This window comes from Melanotaenia boesemani, chromosome 19 (assembly GCF_017639745.1).
Source record: "Melanotaenia boesemani isolate fMelBoe1 chromosome 19, fMelBoe1.pri, whole genome shotgun sequence".
In the NCBI taxonomy this organism is placed as follows: Eukaryota; Metazoa; Chordata; class Actinopteri; order Atheriniformes; family Melanotaeniidae; genus Melanotaenia; species Melanotaenia boesemani.
The window spans coordinates 1,988,420-2,000,774 of NC_055700.1; the positions used below are offsets into that span (position 1 = coordinate 1,988,420).

Below are 12,355 nucleotides of genomic sequence, written 5' to 3' on the forward strand. Positions count from 1 at the left end.
CTGAAGCAAAGCAAAATGAAAACATCTATCAGTTTAAAAGTTTAAACATAAGCTTGAAGAACAGTTTAATCTGTCCAGTCTTCTCACTCTCAGATCTACATCTGCTTCAGTTGTTTAGTCCCGACACTTTGATATTTAGGCTGTAATATGGATTATATAATTACAATTATCAAAATTAAATCAAATCAAATTTTATTTCTAGAGCACTTTTCATGCACAAAGCAACACAAAGTGCTTTACATAATAAAAACAAATTATACATATTAAAAACAAAATTCAAAAGCCTTCACACACCAAAGAATATAACAAAAAATAAAAAACACACCTCATAATAGTTCACACACATACTAACAAGGTGCATGTACCATCCCCCCACCCGCTTAGACCCCATTCTGTACAAACATGAACTCCATCCCTCGTTACGTCTCTGAACTGAGTGTAAGTATAAAAGTAATAAATTAACCCCTTACGATGCAGACGTACCGGCCCCGGTACACGACTACTAATCAACAACACTGCAGCCATGTGTGCAAGCCCCTCCGTCGTGAATGCCCACAATACACACATCAGATTAAAGCTCAAAGTCTCGTCTTTCCCGTGATATAAACCATTTTGACACGCAGCAACCACAGCGCTAACACTAAAGCCTTTTTACAGAAAAGTTTAAATGCTGACTTTCCTTACCTTTGAGGGCTCTCTATAGGTCAAACATCAATATTTCCCATCAAGGTTGGTCTCATTCTGTCCGTACAGGTTAGGCGAGGACAAAAAAATATTTTCTGTGTGTTCTAAAGTGTATAACTTTTTATCAGTAATACTTACAGTGATTCTGATTGCTGTGGATGAAACAAGAGAGTGTTACCTTTACAAAGAGCCCAAGCCTGTACTTATAATCCAGAGGGTTCAATAACAGCAGTAATTCTAATTTGGAGGTCACATTACAGGCGTTTTTGCCAAAATGACCCCGCTTGGTAAGGGGTTAAAAACATCTGGCTCGACGCTGCTTTGAGGAAACGATATCTGCACAGAGGAGGGCAGGCCGGGGATCCACACCACAGCCACCCAGACAAGGGCAGTCACCATGGCAACAACCCCACAGACAGAGCGGTGTGAAGGATCCCAGGAGGAAACGCTGGAATTAAACAGTAAAAACAAGAATAAATAAACTTACAAACAAAAAACTGGCAAGAGTTACAAGAATAAAACTACAGAGAAAGGAGTTCAGGAAACATAAAATAAAGGTGTTTATAAAAACTACTTGGGTAAAAATAAAACAATAAAACAGAAAGCCACATAAATAGGTGGTATTTAAAATAATAGAAAAAATATGATTACATAAATGAAAACAAATTAAATCAAATTAAATTTATCTATATGCTCAACTAAAAAGAAAAGTGGATGGATGGATGGATGGATGGATGGATGGATGGATGGATGGATGGATGAATAAAAAGAAAAGCCTTGAACCTGTTTTTAAGAACTACATATGTGTGTTGTCATTTATTTTCTTTAATTCTAAATAAATAAAAATGACATCTCGATCTGAGACTGAAATCACATTGTACATCTCATGGACTCTACTGTCTTTCCAAGCCTAATTAAGATAGAAAGGATCAGGTCTGAGGTTTGATCAGTCCATGTGAATCCTGGCAGTTCAGCTTTTTTTTACAGACTGGAGGTGAATCAGTTCAGGTTCAGTCTTCCTGATCACTTCTGTAAAATAATCTCTCAACAATTAAAAACCTTTCAGCTTTCAGCTGACTTGTCAATTCCTCCTCAGACAAAGACTACGATAGTTGTTGTTTTTTTTTTTTGTATTTTTTTTAGCTCAGACAATGAAAACAATGAACGTGGACTCTCGTTAACAGATTAAAAGAATAATTATTACTATGTGCACAAGCCAGTGAATGTGGAGATGGACCACTTAAAATTTAGGTCTGATAGATTTTAAAGGAAGCTATAATAGACAAACTACAGAAGAGTATTACATGTGCTTAATTTTCTGAATTAGCTAGAATATTTACTAAACAAAACAAAACAAACAAACAAACAAAAAAACACACACACCTGAGAACTGCAGGTCTTCAGGCAAAGGCCCAATCGTATGTGCAGGTCGTGGTCACTTTTTCTCCTTCTTCTTCTTCTTCATATTATTATTGTTATTATTATTGTTGTTGTTTTTGTTGTTGTTATTATTATTATTATCATTATTATTATTATTATTATTACTGTAAATACCTTTATTGCCAAATCATTGTTGAAATCCTGTTGAAACTGTGGCCACGTTTCTCCAGGATCGGTAGGTCAGGGCATTCAGGCTACGTGAGATGTTTTGTGGAAATTATCTTGATAATTTAGAAAAACACAGTTTTTATTGTTTGCTTGTTTTCAAGTTAATGCAATATGCTTCGTAACAAATAAAATAAAATAAAATAAAATAAAATAAAATAAAATAAAATAAAATAAAATAAAATAAAATAAAATAAAATAAAATAAAATAGCCCCGCCCCATGACGTAATCTGAGGCGACTAAAGAATGAGGTCAGGACTTCCGCGTCGCCATGTTGGTTTCTTACTAGCAATGCCAACATCATAATGGGGAGGACGCTGTTCGTAGTGAAACTTGGCTTTGGTCGTCCGGTCGTTTTATAAAATCATAAAACCGTAAGTATAAATTATTTTAAAGCGGCCGAGAGACAGACAGACTTTGGTTAAAGGTCATGCTGACATAGTCCGGGTTTGACACTTAATGTGGCTAATGCTAATAGTAGCTTCAGTAAAAAGCTAATGCTATCGGCTAAATGCTTTAAATACGGGTCTTTTTTTCTATTCCCTAGAGAAAATAAGATTATACTGTGTCTTGAATGTTCTTTCCACAACGTTAGTCTGTAATGCATAACAAGATTTTCTGGAGGCTTATAATTGTCAGCTTATCATACGCAGCTAGAAGGGGTGTGCCAATCTTGTATTGCAGGTGAAACTTAGGCAGCAGGAAGGCATCCTGAGACCATGTTGGCACGTCTGTTTCGGCTCCATGGACTGCTGGTGGCCTCCCACCCTTGGGAGGTGATAGTTGGGACCCTGGCTGTCACCGTCTGCCTCATATCCATGAACAACCTAGCAGCCAGCAGCCAGATGTGCAGCTGGAATGAGTGTCCAAAAGTTGAGGAGGTGATGCTGGTGTGGATGTAGGACTGACTGACAGGCTGCTCACGTCAGGATGCTAATAGGAATAAACTGTTTTATGTTGTTTTACAGGAAGTCCACAGCAGTGATATAATCATTCTCACAGTCACTCGCTGCATGGCCATCATTTACATCTATTTCCAGTTCAAGAATCTCCTACAACTGGGATCCAAATATATCCTGGGTCAGTATTAGTTATGAACTACAATGGCACTGCTTCAAACACAGCATATATTTAACTTTGTGTTGTTTTGTTTTTTAATGGTGGAAAACCACACTATTTTAGCCTTTGTGCAGCAGTTTTTAACATGTTACTGATAAAAAGTCAGAAACAGTTTTATTAATTATTAATTCAATATAAATATGCAGTGTTCTTTAGATTTTTAGGCCTGGGTCTTGGGTAACAGACAGACTTGTACAGATTGTGCTGCTTCTCTTTCTGCAGGTATTGCTGGATTGTTTACAGTATTTTCCAGCTTTGTTTTCAGTACAGTGGTCATCCACTTCTTTGGGAAAGAGCTGACAGGCCTCAAGTAAGTGTTCCTTACATCCTCACGCAGCGTGTACTCTCTGGAGATAGTTTATAATAGTTTTTTAAGTCCTTTAAATTGTGACTGAAATTATCAATGTAATCATTTACACTGCATGAGAAAAATAAGATTTAGATCCGGACAAACTTTTTTCTGCTGCGTATTTACACAAAGAACTTTCTGGTGTCTGTTGATCATTGTAAGAGTGTTAAGAGCAGAAGTTTTAATATTTATGCATATTACAAGCCAAACTGTTTAATCTGATGTTTGTTACAGTAGTTTAATTCAGGAGAGACAGGTGTGTGTTTATTCCACCCTCTAACCATCATAAGGCCTCATCCTCTTTGAGAATGTGACTCTTTCCCATTTAAAACTCACTGCACATCCACCAGCCAGCCTTACACGTCAGCTGTCACACCGAAGTCTGTTATCCGTCACATTCTGTGAATTCATTCATTTATATCAGGTCACAGTTTGATATCTGGCATTTCTGGAATTTGCTCTTAGTTAAATATTTCTGAGCAAGGTGGTCGTGGCGTTCATTTATAGTTAGTTTCTGTTATTATTACACGTGTTATCACAGGAACTTTTCTGTTCTTTCTGAAGACAAAAGAGAAGAGAGCCCTTTGAGTTATTACATGCAGTGGTAATGCCGCTCATGAATGCATTGATTGCTGTTATAACTTTAGATCAGGAATTGATATTTTTCCTTCCTGACTCACGTGTGACTCCTTTCCCGACCAGCGAAGCCCTCCCGTTCTTCCTCCTGCTGATTGACCTGTCCAAAGCCTGCACGCTGGCGAAATTTGCCCTCAGCTCGAACTCTCAGGTAGTGTGACCCACCAGGTCTGATGGGATTCTGTCTGATGGGTGACTAGGTGTGATGTGGCTGTTTGCTGTGTGTGCAGGAGGAGGTGAGGGAGAACATCTCTCAGGGCATGGCCATCCTGGGCCCCACGTTCACCCTGGACGCTCTGGTCGAGTGTCTGGTTATCGGAGTTGGCACCATGTCAGGTAAAGATTAGCTCACATTCCTCCTCTGTGAACTGGTGTCAGGAATGTGCTGAAATATGTCAGAAATGCTGTGGTGATGCTTAACTGTGCGGAAGATGACATCTGTATTTTATTTCCGTTGTTTTCCAGGTGTTCCTCAGTTGGAGATCATGTGTTGTTTTGGCTGTATGTCCGTTCTGGCCAATTACTTTGTCTTCATGACGTTCTTCCCGGCATGTGTCTCCCTGGTCCTGGAGGTGAGAATGATGTCAAGTATCTGGAATATTTCCAGTATGATCGGACGTGAGCTGAAGGGATTCTGTTATAAAATGGTGCATGAAGGAATCAGCATTATCAGGAATTCTGATATTAGTCTGGAATTCTGCTATTAAGGTCCGGAATTCTGTTATTAACATTAAATGACTGCGTGCTTCCACAGTTGTCGAGGGAAAGTCGGGAAGGCCGTCCCATCTGGCAGATGAGCCACCTGGCCCATGTGCTGGCGGAAGAGGAAGACAACAAGCCCAACCCTGTGACCCAGAGGGTTAAAATCATCATGGTGAGAAGCTGGTTTCAGGATTCTGTGTGACTATCTGGATCTGGGGAACGTTGACGTCTTTAAATGATTGATGGATGAGTTTCTCTCTCTCTCTGAAGCTTTCATTGCTTCCAGCATTGATCTTTGTAATGGCCGACTTTTGAACCCCTGCAGCTCCTCCAGAAGCAGCTGCTCAGGTTCTGACCTGGACCAGAAAGCGTGCACATATAACTCCAGTTTTTAAGTCTCTGCATCGGCTTCATGTCGGTTCCAGCAGCCGTTTTAAGAAACTTCCCATTTCTCTGAGCGGCTTCATTATGACATGTCTTCAGGTGTTCAGGACAGGCTTTTTTAATAATAACTAGAGCTAAAATCCATGAAGGGAGAACTTTCCCTTCCTTTGGTCCACGCTTGTGCAACAGCTTTCCTGAATATTAATGTTTTTAAAAACCAAACTAAAAATCCACCGTTTTAAGTGACTTAATTTAGCTTTTTAAAGTATTTTTTATCACTATTCTGTTGTTAGTGTTATTGTATTTAATTATGCTTTATTCCTCATATTTTCCTACTTTTAGTTGTTTAGTTGCTTTAATGTATATTTTTATCTTATTTGCTTCATTTCTCGTCACCGATGCCGATTCCTCGGTTCAGTTTTGTACCGCCGGCTCAGACCAGGTGATTCCTGTGTGAGAGACTGACAGAATTTTCTTTTTCTGTTATTTCTGTAAACTATGAGTTTCCAAATTGTATGAAAGTGCTGTTTAAATAAAGTGACTGGCTGAGGAGGATGCGTGTCTCATACAGAGGTTGTCTGTTATTTTTCAGTCTCTGGGTTTGGCCTTGGTCCACGCCCACAGTCGGCTGACATCCGAGCATTCAGGCCACAATCGCACCGCGGAGGGGCCCTTAGCAGAGAGGCTGGAATCAGCTGGTACCATGTGGCCTGTTAAGCTCACCAGGTAAAAGCAGCATTCGTGTACATTTTTTAATCCTGTTCCTTTTTTCTCCAACAGCACCTTCAGCATGTTATGGATCACTGATCTTTGCTTGTCCTTGTCTCCACCAGTATGGAGCTGGAACACGTGATAACCCTCAGTCTCGCCCTCCTTCTTGCTGTGAAGTACGTCTTCTTTGAGCAAGCAGAGACAGAGTCCTCGTTGTCTCTCAGGAGTCCCATTAGCAGCTCGTCTCCGACCCAGAAGCCCAGAGGAGCAGAGGACTGCTGCAGGAGGGACCTTCCAGCCCCGAAACCCCACAAGGGTACCAGCGTTGCCTCGGCAACCAGCACCGCCTCCTCAGCCATCTCAGATGTGAAACTGTCCTCTGAGGCCGACATTACTTTCAGACAAAAGGGTGAGACTTCTTCCAGCTTCGATAACGTCTGTCCAGTTCTTCTCAGCTTTTTATTATATTTAATTTTCTGTATTTGTGATGGAAAAATCCCAAATATGACCTCCATTCGGTCACTGTTTAAATATACTCTCGGTTTACTCTTTAGTTTCATAACAAATGTGGTGCTTGCAGTATCAGTGGCACAGAAACTGGTCTGTGGAGACAGCCGCTCATTTAACACGTCCAGTTTAACATGAAGTAAAGGAATAAATGATCTTGTGAGGGGAAAAAGTAGATTTGAAATGGTGAAATTTAAAACCTGTTAACCACCTCAGATCAGTAGAGACACAACCGTACACACCGAGCGTGCCCACTGAGACCAAGAATTTAGATTTACATGAAAATCTTATCCGGAGGAAGAACACGGGGAAGCCTTCAGAGCTGCGATGCGTCATAATTCAGTGCAGTCGTGTCCTTGTTATTTTTATCATGAACTGATAGTAAAAAGTAACGCGCAGCTTTCATTTTGAGTACAGTCTAACAAAATGAGGCGACCTCCAGCCCATCAGGTCTTCATCCGCTGACACGGGCTACTGGTCCGTTTTGACAGGGGTATCGAACGTACGGCTCAGGATGATTTATGTAAATGTAAGGAAATGTAAAACATTACCAGCGTTAGGATTTTCTAGCGCGATGAAAACAAAATTCCCAGAAACCAAGCAGGACTGAGTGTAAGGACGAGCGTATTTAGATCTGGAGCTGGAGCCACGTGCGGCCTTGAGACGAGTTCCTGTTCTGCTACAGGCCAGCATGTTGTTACCAGAGGAGCTGATGTGTCAGACTTAGTGGAACAGAATGTTGCAGATCTGGTACACGCTGTTCCCATAATCACAAGTTCCAGTGAGTAGCCTTTTGTAGCTCGTAATCATGAAGATGACATTTGTCTGTGTTTGACTTGTTCCCTGTAAATGTGGCTGGAACTTGATAAGCACCCCATCCTCTCATATTTGAAGTTGGATAAACTCAGACTGATTCCTCTGCTGTAGAAGCGACGCCAGCGGCCCTGATGGAACACGACCTCCACGCCTACACAGCTCCTCCTAATTGCCGGTCGGAGCCCCGCTCGCTGGAGGAGTGTATGGCCATCCTCTCAGATCCTCGGGTAAGTCACCTGACCACGTGGAACTCACAACTTCTGCCTTGTTTTGTGTTTGTCTGATATTTTGAAACTGTTTTCATGTTTTCTAGAGAGGTCCTCAGATGCTGAGCGATGCAGAGGTGATGAAACTGGTGACGTCATCCAAGATACTGAACTACAAGCTGGAGTCAGTGCTGGAGACTCCAGAGAGGGGCGTGGCCATCAGGAGGGAAATGTTGTCACCCAAACTTCCTGTTTCCTCCGCGCTGGCCTGTCTGCCTTATAAAGACTACGACTACTCGAAGGTAGCCGGCGTCTGTTTGATCTTCGTATCATTATGGTTCTTTCTTGCAGCAGCTGCTGCAGTATGTGACTTTGTGTCCTCGTCCGGCAGGTGATGGGTGCCTGCTGTGAGAACGTCATCGGCTACATGCCCGTGCCCGTGGGAGTGGCTGGCCCTCTTCTGTTGGACAGGAAGTCATTTCACGTCCCCATGGCGACCACAGAAGGTTGCTTGGTAGCCAGCACTAACAGAGGATGCAGAGCTCTGTCTGTACGTCAGGAGCTTCTGTTTGTTTGTTTGTTTGTTTGTTTGTTTGTTTGTTTATATGACTGACCGTGTCGTCCTTCCTGTCCAGCTGAGCGGGGGCTGCAGCAGCAGGATCTTAGCTGACGGCATGACCAGGGGTCCTGTGGTGAGGCTGCCCTCAGCGTGCCGGGCTGCAGAAGTCAAACTCTGGCTGGAGACCTCAGAGGGATTCGGTGTGATCAAAGAGGCCTTTGATGCGACCAGCAGGTCAGGAGGAGCGCTGTGATTGGCTGAAGGAAAAGGTGACGGATCAGATCATAGATGAGTGTTTTTTTCTTCGTAGGTTTGCTCGTCTGGAGAAGCTGTTGGTGTGTGTAGCTGGAAAAAACCTCTACATCCGTTTCCAGTCTCAGACGGGAGACGCCATGGGCATGAACATGATCTCCAAGGTACGAGCAGACAGTCCAGCCGGCAGGAATTACTTCAGGAGTCGGAAGCGTGAAGTCTTTGGTGTGTCCAGCACTTGAGATGCTGTTTGTGTGTGTGTGCCGTGCTCTCCAGGGCACTGAGATGGCTCTGCACAGGCTGCAGCAGCAGCATCCGGACGTGGAGGTGCTGTCGGTCAGCGGGAACTACTGCACTGACAAGAAGGCTGCCGCCATCAACTGGATCCTGGGCAGAGGGAAGTCCGCCGTGTGCGAGGCCACAATTCCCGCCAAGGTGGTCAGAGAGGTAAACACACAGACTGGACTCACCTGTTCTCTCTCATGTCAGCCAGGAATTAGGTTAGAATTGCTTTTCCTTTTTTAAGTTAGGAATTGAGTTATTAGTCCGTGTCTTTTTTCTTTGATGCTCTTTTTGTTGTTTATGGTGCTCTGTGATTGTAACGTACCTGCAGGTGCTGAAGACCAGCACAGCTGCTATGGTGGAGCTGAACATCAGTAAGAACCTGGTGGGCTCAGCCATGGCGGGCAGCATCGGGGGCTTTAATGCTCACGCCGCCAACATCGTCACAGCCATCTACATCGCCTGTGGGCAGGTAATGGATCAGTTGGACCCCTATAACTACAGCAGTAAAACGGCACACTTTTCCTCTTAAACCATCACGTTTCAGCTGTTCCAGCACGTTCAGATTCAGCAGACAGGAACAAGAATGAGTGACGAGCAGAAATGTTTCAGGGCGACAAGATAAAGTAAACTTTGTGAATGTGGGGAGAAGATAACGGAGAACATTTAACAGCCACTTGTCACTAAAATAAAACGTAAAAATCTAAGTAAAATTTCAAGTTCAAGGAGACAAAGTAACAGCATGTCGAGGACAAACAGGAGGAACGACAGAGCTTCGGATCTCAGAAAGAACTCATCCTGTTTTCATCTCTAAGGATGTTCATAAGTAAGAGAGCAGCTTCATAACTAAACCTGTCCTGGAGACACGCTGCAGTCCTTTTGATGAATTAAAAGCATTTTGCTGCATCAGCACCATCAGCTGGTGAAGTTTAATCTCCTCAGATGGAGATGACGGTACGAAGCCATGAATCTGACCTAAAAGCTAAATGCTGCGATGATTGTTGTGAATTCATTTAGCTGCTGTGTGTTTGTAGAAGACACACAGGGCCTTTATTTATTTTCATTTAGAGCAAGGCTTTTTTTTTTTTTTTTAAGTCAGGCACTACTTTGGACGATCAGGAGGTCCTTGTTAGCCGATCCAGGATAAGCTAGCGTCAAGATATTACAAATTCTTCCATTTATGTTACCACAACCTTTATTTAGCCATGAAGCTAGCTAAGCTAATGCTAGCTATCTTCATGTTTTGTTTTTTTTTTAGCTTTATTGAACAAAACAAGTCTACAAAACAGTGAACACAACTACATTTAGATTCCCAGGTGCAAATATAAAATTCTAAAAACAAATGATCCACAAACTGTTTTGAGTCTTTTTGTTATTTGAGCCTGATATTGACTGTTTATGTTGTTCTATGTCTTTAAGAAAGTTAGTGAAATATGGTTTTTACTAGTAAGTTTACATTTATGCATGAAAAATTTAGCCATCAGAATTAAAAGGTTTATTATATATATATATATATATATATATATATATATATATATATATATATATATATATATATATATATATATATATATATATAGTCAGTCTTTTTGGGGATAAAGAAACATCAGAACAGCATTATTTCACACTGCAGTCAGTTATAAATCTCCTGCATTCTTTCCAAAATATGTGTGAAAGAGCAGAACCAAACAAGATGTGTCACAGTTTCCGGATGATTACCACAAAAGCTGCAATTAGTGTTTGTCTTGCTCAAACTTTAGCATGCAGTGACTGGCTGGGTAACATTTCTGAAGAATTTGAGTGAGACTTTCTTTACTTTATGATCATCTTCCTGTTGTGTTGAGTGTGATTGTACAGTTAAGCTAATCCATAGCTGTTTAGCTAGTACTGTTCAAGTCTGAGCAGAATCTATGCAGACATTGTAAGTATGTTTAGATATTTGTGTATTCCTATATCTCCAATATACAGACTTTAGTCTCCATGAGCTCAGTAAACCCTCCTGAACGCAGTTCCTGCCATCATTTCTCAGTGCTGCAGCCATCTTTCTGAGCGATGTTGCTGGTTTGTGTTTTAGGACCCGGCTCAGACGGTGGGGAGCTCCAGTTGTATCACTCAGATGGAGTGTGCAGGTCCAGATGGGGAGGACCTGTACATCAGCTGCACCATGCCCTCCATAGAGCTGGGAACAGTGGGAGGAGGCACCAACCTGCCGCCACAGCAGGCCTGTCTGCAGGTAAGCTGGTGACAGATTTAGGTTGCACCACCAAAGAGATGCTCAAGTTTGAGTTTATTTAAAAGAATGATTTCAAAGTGCAAATCAGATGAGTTTAGAAAATTATCTTTAGATCTTTTGCGTGCATATGTCGAGTTATAAAGTAGATTTTTTTCTGAGGTTAAGCCGGGCAAATCAGATGAGTATTTCCAGATTAATGGATTAAGACACGGCCCCAGTTTCAGACGAGCTTCGATCCCTTCCAGAACTAGTCTGTCCACATCTCATGTTTCTGTCTTCACATTAAATACCTGACCCACTGTGTATGCAGATGCTCGGAGTCGCCGGTGCCGACCAGCCGGGTGAGAACGCCCGGCAGCTGGCCCGTGTGGTGTGTGCTACGGTGCTGGCTGGGGAGCTGTCCCTGATGGCTGCTTTAGCCGCTGGACACCTCGTCAAGAGTCACATGGTCCACAACAGGTCAGATGTTTAACTTTTTATGGTCTGTAAACTGACATTTTCCATCTGTTTCTGACTTTGTCATCTTTCCCTCGCAGATCCAAAACAAACCTGTCAACAATGACTGCGTGATGCTGAGGGTCCACTGTGACCCGGTCCTGACAGGAGCAGGGGGACCTCCAGACAGAACGCTGGAAGTTTGCTTCCAGTTGCCCGGATGACTGCAGGACTGCGTTCAGATGCTAATCAGTGCCATTTGCGTGGATCTGAAATCTTTAGAAGCGGAGAATCCAGCGTTCTTTTCGGTACTGATCTTTGAACGAACTGAATCACTGAGGACGTCTGGATTGATAAAATCCACCTGAACAAGACTCATGTGCCTCCTCAGAGTTAAAAGGCCAAAGTGCAGAGCTTGTAAATCTTCTAACACTTTCTCCTTCAGGAGTCAACCTTTGCCAAAGCTTTCTAGAGACGCCCGTTGATTCATGTGGTGACTTCTGTTCAAGTTTAAAATCCATGAGTGTTTAACTGCCAGCGTTTAGCTTTGTGAAGGCCTCCCTGTGTGACGGGGCTGCTGTATACTGTGTATACTGTGTGCTCACTGATCCTGATCTAGTTGTTACAGACGGGTTTCTTCTGGGAGTTGACTGAAGGAATATTTATTTTAAGTTACTATAAACTGTCCAGAAGTATTAATCAGGTTCATGGGGGATGTTGAAGGTTAAATTCCTGACTAACGATCATGTTTAATCATGTCAGAGGTGGCCTTACGTACAGCACGTCATGCGCTTTAACACGCGGTAGGTAGAATATTCAATTTGACTTTATTTAAAAAATAAAACACTATGATCCTCTTTAATATTTGTTTCTT

The 12,355-nt window shown here is 42.3% G+C and overlaps 1 protein-coding gene across 1 annotated transcript; it reads left to right on the forward strand.

The window, feature by feature from the left end:
- The first annotated feature begins 2,550 nt into the window (after positions 1-2,550).
- On the forward strand, positions 2,551-12,338 carry LOC121629639 (3-hydroxy-3-methylglutaryl-coenzyme A reductase-like). Its single transcript, XM_041969322.1, has 20 exons — positions 2,551-2,664; positions 2,975-3,171; positions 3,259-3,370; positions 3,632-3,719; positions 4,461-4,545; positions 4,625-4,730; positions 4,860-4,966; positions 5,149-5,268; positions 6,073-6,206; positions 6,314-6,600; positions 7,626-7,741; positions 7,828-8,022; positions 8,112-8,270; positions 8,356-8,513; positions 8,590-8,695; positions 8,808-8,978; positions 9,145-9,285; positions 10,888-11,046; positions 11,357-11,505; positions 11,583-12,338. Exons 2-20 carry the CDS (start codon positions 3,010-3,012, stop codon positions 11,614-11,616), a joined length of 2,589 nt encoding a protein of 862 aa, XP_041825256.1. The 5' UTR covers positions 2,551-2,664; positions 2,975-3,009; the 3' UTR covers positions 11,617-12,338.
- Positions 12,339-12,355: the final 17 nt, after the last annotated feature.

Coding starts and splice junctions, on each gene's coding strand:
- LOC121629639 (XM_041969322.1), top strand. CDS start 3,010: ATGTTGGCACGTCTGTTTCGGCTCCATGGACTGCTGGTGGCCTCCCAC. Junction 6,601..7,625: donor CATTACTTTCAGACAAAAGG/GTGAGACTTCTT, acceptor CCTCTGCTGTAG/AAGCGACGCCAGCGGCCCTG. Junction 8,271..8,355: donor GAGGATGCAGAGCTCTGTCT/GTACGTCAGGAG, acceptor CTTCCTGTCCAG/CTGAGCGGGGGCTGCAGCAG.